This window comes from Mobula hypostoma, chromosome 13 (genome assembly GCF_963921235.1).
Source record: "Mobula hypostoma chromosome 13, sMobHyp1.1, whole genome shotgun sequence".
Taxonomy (NCBI): domain Eukaryota; kingdom Metazoa; phylum Chordata; class Chondrichthyes; order Myliobatiformes; family Myliobatidae; genus Mobula; species Mobula hypostoma.
This window is the reverse complement of record NC_086109.1, coordinates 95,510,561-95,522,625: the sequence shown is the minus strand read 5'-3', so window position 1 is coordinate 95,522,625 and position 12,065 is coordinate 95,510,561. Positions and strand designations below refer to the sequence as shown.

The window sequence follows — 12,065 nt, the reverse complement described above, 5'->3', positions numbered from 1 at the left end:
CAGTAGATGACCCCGACAGGTTCATAGGTGAAGTGTTGACTCGCCTTGAAAGGGGTCTACTTGGTGGTGAGGGAGGAGGTGAAGGGGCAGGTGTGGCACTTATCCTGCCTGGAGGGAGATCAGCCGGAGGGAGGGGTGGACGAGGGAGTCTCATAGAGTGATCTCTGAAGAAGGCTAAAGTGGGAGGGGGGTTGGAGGAGAATGTGCTTAGTGGTAGGATTTCCTTGGAGGTGGTGAAGGTTATGGAGAAAGATATGCTGGGTATGGAGGAGCTATGGAGGCTCGTAGGGTGGTAGGTAAGCCGATCGATCGCTGTTATGGCAACCGGAGGTTGTGGTGAGGGCAAATGTGTGTGAAATGGAGGAGATGTGGGTGAGGGTGGCATTGATAGTGGGGCTGTGATGGTAACAGACACAGCCAGGCCAGTCGAGTGTCAGGTGAACGGTGAATAAGAACTCGAGAAGTTGGATGGTCTGGGAAGAGAAGAAGAATGAAACACATTGATGAAGGTAGAGCAGTGGATGTAGTGTATGTGGATTTCAGTAAGGCATTTGATAAGGTTCCCCATGCGAGGCTCACCATGAAAGTAAGGAGGCATGGGATCCAAGGAGACATTGCTTTGTAGATCCAGAACTGGTTTGCCCACAGAAGGCAAAGAGTGGTTGTAGATGGTGGAGGTCGCATGGAGGTCAGTGACCAGTGGTGTGCCTCAGGGATCTGTTCTGGGACCTCTCCTCTTTGTTATTTTTATAAATGACCTGGATGAGGAAGTAGAAGGGTGTGTTAGTAAGTTTGTTGATGATACAAAAGTTGGGGGTGTTGTGGATAGTCTGGAGGGTTGTCAGAGGTTACAGCTGGACATCAATAGGATGTAGAACTGGGCTGAGAAGTGGCAGATGGAGTTCAACCCAGATTAGTGTGAAGTGGTTCCTTTTGGTAGGTCAATTTTGAAGATAGAATATAATATTAATGGTAAGACTCTTGGCAGTGTGGGGGATGTGAGATATTGGGGTCTTTGTCCATAGGACACTCAAAGCCTCTGCGCAGGTTGACAGTGTTGTTAAGAAGGCGTGTGGTGTGTTGGCCTTCATCAACCATGGGATTGAGTTCAAGAGCCGTGATATAATGTTACAGACCTTAGTTAGATGCCACTTAGAGTACTGTGTTCTGTTCTGGTCACCTCACTGCAGGAAGGATGTGGATACTATGGAGAGAGTGTAGGGGAGATTTACAAGGATGTTGCCTCGATTGGAGAGCGTGCTTTATGAGAATAGGTTGCGTGAACTTGGCTTTTTCTCCTTGGAGCGACAGAGGATGAGAGGTGACCTGATAGAGGTGTATATGATGATGAGAGGCATTGATCGTGTGGATAGCCAGAGGCTTTTTCCCAGGGCTGAAATGGTTAACATGAGGGGGCATAGTTTTAAGGTGCTTGGAAGCAGGTACCGAGGGGATGTCAGGGGTAAATTTATCATGCAGAGAGCGGTGAGCGTGTGGAATGCACTGCCAACGATGGTGATAGAGCCAATACAACAGGGTCTATTAAGAGACTCTTGGATAGGTTCATAGAGCTTAGAAAAATAGAGGGCTATGCGGTAGGGAAATTCTAGGCAGGTTCTAGAGTAGATTACATGGTCAGCACAACATTGTGGGCTGAAAGGCCTGTAATGTGCTGTAGATTTTCAATGTTTCTATGATTGTTAATGGCAGTACTCCCCGACTGGGGAGCCATCCACCTTGGGCTGTTTGCGATGTCTGAGTGATCTGCACTCTCCGGACTATACTTTATACTTTGTTGTCGCCAAACAATTGATACTAGAACGTACAATCATCACAGCGATATTTGATTCTGCGCTTCCTGCTCCCTGGATTACAATTTAAATTATAAATCATAAATAGAAAATATAAAAATGGAAAGTAAGGTAGTGCAAAAAAACCGAGAAGCAGGTCCGGATATTTGGAGGGTACGGCCCAGATCCGGGTCAGGATCCGTTTGGCAGTCTTATCACAGTTGGGAAGAAGCTACTCCGAATATCAGGATGGTGGCTGAATTTTGCTTGCTGGTGGCTACAGAGACTCTCTTGGTTGCACTTGGCTGCAGACAACAGTGTGGACGTTCCTGCCCTGTGGACAGCGTCTGCTGATGTTGTTAGTGCACCTGAAAAATGTCACATCTCCTTATTTCTCCTTGCAACACAATAGGAGGTTATTTGGCTCCTTAAATCCATGCTAGCTCACAAAGCCACCATCTCTCTCAACAGTTCATTCTATCCACCCCTCACCTCCTTAAGATTCCACCACTTGCCCACACACCAAGGGCAGTTCAGTCAGCCTTCGTACCCACATGTCCTTGCGATGCGGACATGCAGACATTGCGATGTGGGAGAACTGATGCATTCACAGGGAGATCGCACAAACTCCACACAGACAGGAGCAGATATCTTGACTGAACTGGTGTTGATGATCTGGTGGGCATTGGGTCCATCAGCTGTGTCATCTTGTGGGATGGCACGGTGGCGCAGTGGTTAGTGTTAACGCTTTACAGCACCAGTGACCCCGGTTCAACTCCCATCTCTGCCCGCAAGGAGTCTGTACGTTCTCCCCGTGACCGCGTAGGTTTCCTCTGGGTGCTCCGGTTTCCTCCCACAGTCCCAAGACGTACCGGTTAGTAGGTTAATTGGTCACGTGGGTATAATCGAGTAGCATAGTCACGTGGGTATAATCGAGTGGCAGGGTCATGTGGGTATAATCGGGTTGCACGGTCACATGGGTATAATCGGGTGGCACGGGCCCGTTGGCGTGAAAAGGACTTATTACTAAATAAAAACCAAAATAATCTTGGATCTTGTGAGCCGCTGTGCCACTTGCATAAAGCCTCAAGTTGAGGCAAGGACCCCTCCCCTGGGGCGACTATTGTCATATTTTAGCTGTTCCAGATCTAAAGGCTGGCATGTGGCTGTCAATTGTACAGAGATGTCCAGAGGGACTGGACATCTGGGGTGATGGTCATCCTGACAAGTGTGGACAGTGTAAATGGACAATGTGGTCCAGATCACAGCCGCTCGATCTGAGGTATTGCATCTGTTGTTAACCAGGCTTTTCACCCTCACAGGTTAACAAGGGACTGGCGTACCTGCGGGAGAAACACAAGATTATGCACCGAGGTATGGTGACATGTTATCGAATATTGCTCCTGCTGGGGAGCTCTCTCGTGTAAAATCCCTGAGCCACATCGTTGTTTGCTGGTTTATTATAGGGCACAGAAACAGGCCCTTCAGCCCATCTAGCACTTTCTGAACTGTTATTCTGCCTCGTCCCATCAGCCTGCACCAGGACCACAGCCCTCCACACCCCTCCCATTCACGTACCTGTCCAAACTTCTCTTAAGTGTTGAAATCAAACCCGCATTTACCACTTCCACTGGCAACTCGTTCCACACTCCCACCACCCTCCGAGTGAAGAAGTTCTTGATCAGTCAGGGCATCAAACATTACAGGGAGAAGGCAGGAGAATGGGGTTGAGAGGGATAATAAATCAGCCGTGATAAAATGGCAGAGCAGACTCAATGGGCTGAATGGCCTCATTCTGCTCCTGTGTCTTATGGACCTTTTGTTCTGCTGCTCTCCTCGGTGCCCGGCCGGTTACTGTGTGTCTCCTACCCTGATTAGTCTTCCCAAAGTGCAACACCTCACTCTTGTCGGCATTAAACTCCGCCTGCCATTTTTCCCCAGGGTAATGTCGTAAACTGAGCTAATGTACGACGGCATCCACTTCTAGAACCTTCTAAATGTTGCTTCTTTGCAGACGTTAAGCCGTCGAACATCCTGGTGAACTCGCGTGGTGAAATCAAGCTGTGTGACTTTGGGGTCAGTGGGCAGCTGATTGACTCGATGGCCAACTCGTTTGTTGGGACCAGGTCCTACATGTCTGTAAGTCCCTTCCAGGCTTTGCTGTGCTCCTCTGGATCTGACACTGTAGGTGGAACAGAACCGGCTTCCGCTGGGTGTTTCTCAGCTGGGGGTGGGGAGGGGTAATTGGGGAAGTTCAGGGTAACTGATGGAGACTGTCAAGCTGCCCTGAAACTGAAAGGCTGTCCACTCCGAGGGACTGAAGTCCTGGATGACGTCAAGCTTGCTATGATATAAGAAACCCTTCAGCCCATTGGGTCTGTGCTGTCCCGGGCAGAACAACCTCGTCAGAATGATTTCCCCCTCTCGGTATTCTCCTGTAGTCTTACAACTTGTTCCCTCCTCTCCCCTCCCCAGCCCCCATCACCCTGCTCTCATTGCTGCTGCTTCCAGCTTTCAGACACGAGGGAAGTGAGAAGTCTCCCATCCTCTAAGTGCAATGGGAGAGTTTCTAAGGGGCTACGGAGACCAAGCAGGGTAATGAAGTGTTTGTGTGAGTGGATGTTGTTACAGGGAAGCTAACCTCCAGCCTACAGTGGTGTGGGTTGATGCCGAAGGTGGAAACCCAATGGGTGGTCAGAGGTCAATGCCCAATGGCCATGGGCTGTGGAGCTGGAGGACTGTCTGTGTGGGTGGGAGGGAGGGAGGGGGATTGTTTTCCGTTTCGTTCTGCCGAGTACGGTGGGCATGCTGTGTTGGTGGCAAAATTGTGGCAACGCTTGCCGGCTGCTCCCAGCACGTCTTGGACTGTGCTGGTTGCGAACGCAAAGGACACATTTCACTGTGTGTTGCGATCTATGTGTGAATTAATGAATCAACCTTCTGCTTGTCTGCCAGCCGGAAAGACTCCAGGGAACACACTATTCTGTTCAGTCGGACATCTGGAGTATGGGGCTCTCCCTGGTGGAGATGGCGATCGGCCGCTACCCAATTCCTCCGCCCGATGCGAAAGAGCTTGAACAAATTTTCGGCTGTCAGATGGGCGAGGACGCATCATCCCCTGAGCAGAGCGGTCGACCGCCTGGGCGTCCTGGCAGCTGTGAGTTTAGAACGTGAACTTGTATCCCATCAGCTACGGAGGTTGCAGTGGTTGGGGAATTGGTGGGTGGCAGTGGCAAAAATGCCATGTTCTCTCACTGGTGTTAGGAATGTCTATTTTTATTGAGTTACCTGTAACTCGATTGAAGAGAATCTGAGAATGATGTGTACTTTTATTGTTGTCTGGGGTGTGCAGTGTGCCTGTATTGTCAGATTGGTTGTGTCTGGGGGTGCGGTATACCTGTTTCATCATTCCAGTTGTGTCTGGGATGCAGTGTGCCTGTATTGTTGGTTTGGTTGTGTCTGGGTGTGCAATGTGCCTGTATCATCGGTCTGGTTGTGTCTGGGGGGTGCAATGTGCCTGTATTGTCAGATTGGTTGTGTCTGGGGGTGCAGTATACCTGTATCATAGAAACCATAGAAACTACAGCACAGAAACAGGCCCTTTGGGCCTTCTTGACTGTGCCGAACCATTTTCTGCCTAGTCCCACTGACCTGCACACGGACCATCCATGTATCCCATCCATGTATCTGTCCAATTTATTCTTAAATGTTAAAAAAAGAACCCGCATTTACCACCTCGTCTGGCAGCTCATTGCATACTCCCACCACTCTCTGTGAGAAGAAGCCCCCCCAATGTTCCCTTTAAACTTTTCCCCCCTCACCCTTAACCCATGTCCTCTGGATTTTTTCTCCCCTTGCCTCAGTGGAAAAAGCCTGCTTGCATTCACTCTATCTATACCCATCATAATTTTATATACCTCTATCAAATCTCACCTCATTCTTCTACGCTCCAGGGAATAAAGTCCTAACCTATTCAACCTTTCTCTGTAACTGAGTTTCTCAAGTCCCGGCAACATCCTTGTAAACCTTCTCTGCACTCTTTCAACCTTATTTATATCCTTCCTGTAATTTGGTGACCAAAACGGAACACAATACTCCAGATTCGGCCTCACCAATGCCTTATACAACCTCATCATAACATTCCAGCTCTTATACTCAATACTTTGATGAATAAAGGCCAATGTACCAAAAGCTCTCTTTACGACCCTATCTACCTGTGACGCCACTTTTAGGGAATTTTGTATCTGTATTCCCAGATCCCTCTGTTCCACTGCACTTCTCAGTGCCTTACCATTAACCCTGTATGTTCTACGTTGGTTTGTCCTTCCAACGTGCAATACCTCACACTTGTCAGTATTAAACTCCATCTGCCATTTTTCAGCCCATTTTTCCAGCTGGTCCAAGTCCCTCTGCAGGCTCTGAAAACCTTCCTCACTGTCTACTACACATCCAATCTTTGTATCATCAGCAAACTTGCTGATCCAATTTACCACATTATCATCCAGATCATTGATATAGATGACAAATAACAATGGACCCAGCACTGATCACTGTGGCACACCACTAGTCACAGGCCTCCACTCAGAGAAACAATTCTCTACCACCACTCTCTGGCTTCTTCCATCGAGCCAATGTCTAATCCAATTTACCACCTCTCCATGTGTACCTAGCGACTGAATTTTCCTAACTAACCTCCCATGCGGGACCTTGTCAAAGGCCTTACTGAAGTCCATGTAGGCCATATCCACTGCCTTCCCTTCATCCACTTTCCTGGTAACCTCCTCGAAAAACTCCAATAGATTGGTCAAACATGACCTACCACGCACAAAGCCATGTTGACTCTCCCTAATAAGCCCCTGTCTATCCAAATGCTTGTAGATTCTGTCTCTTCGTACTCCCTCCAATAACTTACCTACTACTGACGTTAAACTCACCAGTTTATAATTTCCCAGATTACTTTTCGATCCTTTTTTAAACAACGGAACAACATGAGCCACTCTCCAATCCTCCGGCACCTCACCCTTACACAGCGACATTTTAAATATTTCTGCCAGGGCCCTCGCAATTTCAACACTAGTCTCCTGCAAGGTCCGAGGGAACACTGTCAGGTCCCGGGGATTTATCCACTTTAATTTTCCTCAAGACAGCAAGCACCTCCTCCTTTTCAATCTGTACAGTTTCCATGATCTCACTGCTTGATTCCCTCAATTCCATAGACTTCATGCCAGCTTCCTTAGTAAATACAGACGCAAAAAACCTATTTAAGATCTCCCCCATTTCCTTTGGTTCCGCACAAAGCCGACCACTCTGATCTTCAAGAGGACCAATTTTATCCCTTACAATCCTTTTCCTCTTAATATACCTGTAAAAGCTCTTTGGATTATCCTTCACTTTGACTGCCAAGGCAACCTCATGTCTTCTTTTAGCCCTCCTGATTACTTTCTTAAGTATTTTCTTGCACTTCTTATACTCCTCAAGCACCTGATTTACTCCCTGTTTCCTATACATTTCATACAACTCCCTCTTCTTCTTTATCAGAGTTGCAATATCCCTTGAGAACCAAGGTTCCTTATTCCTATTCAATTTGCCTTTAATCCTGACAGGAACATACAAACTCTGCACTCTCAATATTTCCCCTTTGAAGACTTCCCACCTACCGATCACATCTTTGCCAGAGAACAACCTGTCCCAATCCACGCTTTTTAGATCCTTTCTCATTTCTTCAAATTTGGCCTTCTTCCAGTTCAGAACCTCAACCCTAGGACCAGATCTATCCTTGTCCATGATCAAATTGAAACTAATGGTGTTATGATCACTGGAACCAAAGTGCTCCCCTACACAGACTTCCGTCACTTGTCCTAACTCGCTTCCTAATTGGAGATCCAATATTGCATCCCCTCTAGTTGGTCCCTCTATATATTGATTTAGAAAACTTGCCTGAACACATTTTATAAACTCTAAACCATCTAGACCCCTAACAGTATGGGAGACCCAATCAATATATGGAAAATTAAAATCCCCTACCACCACAACTTTATGTTTCCTACTCAACACTACTCAACATTTTCCCCATTTCCCTGTAATTTTTTTCAAAAACATTTGTCGGCCTTTCCAGCATCTGCAGGGTTTAATTCAGGGAATGCACCAGCCAGTCCTGGTATTTGACTGAGTTCCATGTCTTTGCCACACTCCATCACTGTAAGCTGGGCCAGCAAAGGACCAGGCCTGCCTTAGTTACAAAGTACCAGCAGTGTCTGGGTGTGCAATGTGCCTGTATCGTCGGTCTGGTTGTGTCTGGGGGTGCGGTATACCTGTATCGTTGGTCTGGTTGTGTCTGGGGGGTGCAATGTGCCTGTATCGTTGGTCTGGTTGTGTCTGGGGGTGCAGTATACCTGTATTGTTGGTGTGGTTGTGTCTGGGTGTGCAATGTGCCTGTATCGTTGGTCTCGTGTCTGGGTGTGCAATGTGCCTGTATCGTTGGTGTGGTTGTGTCTGGGTGTGCAATGTGCCTGTATCATCGGTCTGGTTGTGTCTGGGGTGTGCAACGTGCCTGTATTGTCAGATTGGTTGTGTCTGGGTTTGCAGTATACCTGTATCGTTGGTGTGGTTGTGTTTGGGTGTGCAATGTGCCTGTATCGTTGGTGTGGTTGTGTCTGGGTGTGCAGTGTACCTGTATCGTTGGTGTGGTTGTATCTGGGTGTGCAATGTGCCTGTATTGTCAGATTGGTTGTGTCTGGGTGTGCGGTATACCTGTTTCATCAGTGCGGTTGTGTCTGGGTGTGCAATGTGCCTGTATCGTCGGTCTGGTTGTGTCTGGGTGTGCAATGTGCCTGTATCGTCGGTCTGGTTGTTTCTGGGGGTGCAGTATACCTGTATTGTCAGATTGGTTGTGTCTGGGGGTGCGGTATACCTGTATCGTTGGTCTGGTTGTGTCTGGAGGTACAGTGTGCCTGTGGCTGGGGTAATTTAGCCGGTTGTTGGAGAATAGTTGGGACTTGGGTGCCCATCAGCTGATTCTTTCTCTCTGCAGCTTTTGGTCTGGACTGCCGACCTCCGATGGCGATATTTGAACTATTGGATTACATAGTGAATGAGGTGAGTGACACGGCTTTTGCTCAGGCCAGTGACGGTGCCTCTTTTCCACTGATCAGACAGGGCTTTGTGACCGTGGGGTAGCCCCTGTGAAAGGTCCTTGCCCAAGACACTCCATAAAACCATAATATGTCGAAGCAGAATTAGGCCATTTGGCCCATTGAATCTGTACTGCCATTCCATCATGGCTGATCGTCCCTCTCAATCTCCTGCCTTCTCCTCTTAACCTTTGACACCCTTAATAATCAAGAACCATCAACCTCTGCTTTAAATATGCCCCAATGACATGGCCTCCATAGCTGTCTGTGGCAATGAATTTACCAGCCTCTAGCTAAAGAAATTCCTCTTTATTTCTGTTCTAAGGGGACGTATTTCTATTCTGAGGCTGTGCCCTCTGGTCCTAGACTCTCCCACCATAGGAAACATCCTCTCCACATCCACATCAGAACATCTTTCAAGAAGGTGAACCCTTGAAAGGCATCAAGCCCTGATAGTGTTCCTGGTTTTCAGTGCTCTACCTCACTGTCCTCTTTCTTTCTGTTGCTCTCGTTTTATACGGTTTATTGAATTTAGTTTTATGAATACATTTCTTACTGTAGTTTAGTGTTTTTAATTATGTATTGCAATGTACTGCTGCAAAATGACAAAATTCACAGCATACCCCGGTGATATTAAACTTGATTCTCATTCTTGATCTACTACACCAGGGCTTCCCGACAGTTGTTATGCCATTCATCAAGGGTCCTGTGGACCCCTGACTAGACCTTTCAGTATTCAGTAGGTTTCAATGAGATCCCTCTTCATTCTTCCAAACCCCAGTGAGTCCTGGCCCACAGCCATCAGACACTCCTCCCGTGCCAGTCGCTCTGCCTCAGTGGCCTGCTAAGGATTTCTAACAGGTCTCGTTTTTTCACAAATGACCCACGTAACACAGGGGAGGGGTGGGGAATTACAATCCACAAAAGTAGTCAGTGTTGCAATTATCAGATTCCTCCTTCAACCTGTTCCCTCTTCTACCTAACAACTTCCAGCTTCTCACTTCAAATCCACCCCCCCACCCACCATCTCCCTCACCTGTCAGCTTGTCCTCCTTCCCCTTCCCCACCTTATTCTGGTTTTGTTCCCCTTCTTTTCCAGCCCCGAGCTCAAAACGTCGACTCTTTATACCTCTCCATAGATGCTGCCTGACCTGCTGAGTTCCTCCAGCATGTAGTTACATAGTTTGTTATGTGAAGCCCACACAGCGAGTTGAAAAAACTACATTTCTTTATTTACTTCCCACAAGTTCCATAGTAGCGAATTTATTCTGTATCTTACTGCATAGAGATTCTTGGTGTCTGTAAGGGTGAATCGCGGTTACCCAAGCGGACGTGATGTGGGGCCGCCTGTATCTCGGGCTGTGACGTGGGGTCGCCTGTATCTCGGGCTGTAATGCAGGGCCACCTGGATTGTAGACGGTGACATCTGCAGTCTTTTGTTTGCTCTCTACTCCAGATTGGCCCCTCTTGTTAACTGCAGCAGATTGGCCTTCAAACGGGTCTTTGTGAAATAATCAGAATCAGGTGTAAAACATGAGTGTGTGTCTTCAGTCTCCTGTACCTCCTCATTGATGCTGGTAATGAGAAGTGTTCATGGTAGTACTGAGGTAGTGTTCGTGGGTTCAATGTCCATTCAGAGATTGAACGGCGGAGGGGAAGAAGCTGTTCCTGAATGATTGAGTCTTCAGTCTCCTGTACCTCCTCCCTGATGGTAACGAGGAGAGGGTGTGTCCTGGGTGGTGGGGTAATGGATTCCTCCATCCATGTTAATGATGATAGCCACACAGCTCCTTCCCCTCCACCATCCGATTCCTGAACGGTCTGTGAACCCACAAACGCTACCTCACTTCTAGTACTATTTCTTTATTTTCAAGTACATTTTTGTAATTTATAGTAATTTTATGAACTGCTGCTGCAAAACAACAAATGTCACGACATAGGCCACTGGTAATAACCCTGATTCTGGGGTAATTTGATTGTTCATTCTCGTTACAGCCACCTCCTAAGTTGCCATCCGGCGTCTTCAGTGACGAATTCCAGGATTTTGTGAATATCTGGTGAGTCGTTTATTGCTGAAAGCCCAAGCCAGGGGGTCCACTGCACAGGAGGGTCCCACAGCAGACATGAGGGACGGGGTGGGTGATGGTACCAGGTGCTGATGCACCCATCCTTGGCTATCTGGTCAGTACATGATGGTGGAGAGATTTACCAGGATGTGGTCCGACTAGAGGACAGAGTCACAGGGAGAGATTGGATAGGCAGGGCGTGTTTTAAGACCATAGCCTGGGATGCTTGCCTGGAATAGACAGCATGACCTATTGGAATAGGTTGAGTGAGCTCAGGCTTTTCTCTTTGGAGTGAAGGATGAAAGGGGACTTGATAGAGGTGTACAAGATGACAGAAGGCAGACACTGAGTGGATAGTGAGCGATTTTTTTACCCCCCACCCCGGCCCCGGGGCAGAAATGGCTAATACGAAGGGGCATAATTTTAAGGTGATTGGAGAGAAATATAGGGGATGTCAGAGGTAGGATTTTTTTTTAATGTGTGGAATGTGCTGCCAGAGGTGGTGGTAAAGGCAGATACATTAAGACATTTAGGCAGAGGGATGATAGAAAAATGGAGGGCTTTGGGGGAGGGAAGGGTTAGATTGACCTAGGAGTAGGTTAAAAGGTCGACACAACATTGCCAGCTGAAGGGCCTGTACTGTTCTATGTGATATAAGACCATAAGACATAGCATCAGAATTAGGCCATTCAGCCCATCAAGTCAGCTCTGCCATTCCATCATGACTGAGTTATTATCCCTCTCAACCCCATTCTCCTGCTTTCTCCCCATAACCTTTTCCCTGATCACTCAAGGACCCATCAACCTCTGCTATAATGACTTGGCCACAGCCGTCTGTGACCATGAATTCTATAGATTCACCACCCTCTGGCTAAAGAAATTTCTCTTCTTGTCTGTTCTAAATGGACTCCCCCACTGTAGGAGCCTCTTCTCTGTGTCCACTCCATCTAGGTTTTACCTGGAGAGGAAGAAACACACACAGAATGCCGGAGGAACTGGGCAGATCAGGCAGCATCGACGTTTCAGGCCGAGACCCTTCATCAGGACTGGGAAGGAAGGGGGAAGAGGAATGAAAAGGT

At 47.7% G+C, this 12,065-nt stretch overlaps 1 protein-coding gene across 1 annotated transcript in view; it reads left to right on the top strand.

The window, feature by feature from the left end:
• map2k1 (mitogen-activated protein kinase kinase 1) overlaps positions 1 to 12,065 on the top strand; it is a 46,863-nt gene that overhangs the window by 29,560 nt on the left and 5,238 nt on the right. The window contains exons 5-9 of the mRNA XM_063066236.1: positions 3,113 to 3,164; positions 3,805 to 3,929; positions 4,746 to 4,947; positions 8,821 to 8,885; positions 10,916 to 10,977. Of these exons, the coding sequence (XP_062922306.1) occupies positions 3,113 to 3,164; positions 3,805 to 3,929; positions 4,746 to 4,947; positions 8,821 to 8,885; positions 10,916 to 10,977 (506 nt within the window). The remainder of the gene's footprint in view (positions 1 to 3,112; positions 3,165 to 3,804; positions 3,930 to 4,745; positions 4,948 to 8,820; positions 8,886 to 10,915; positions 10,978 to 12,065) is intronic.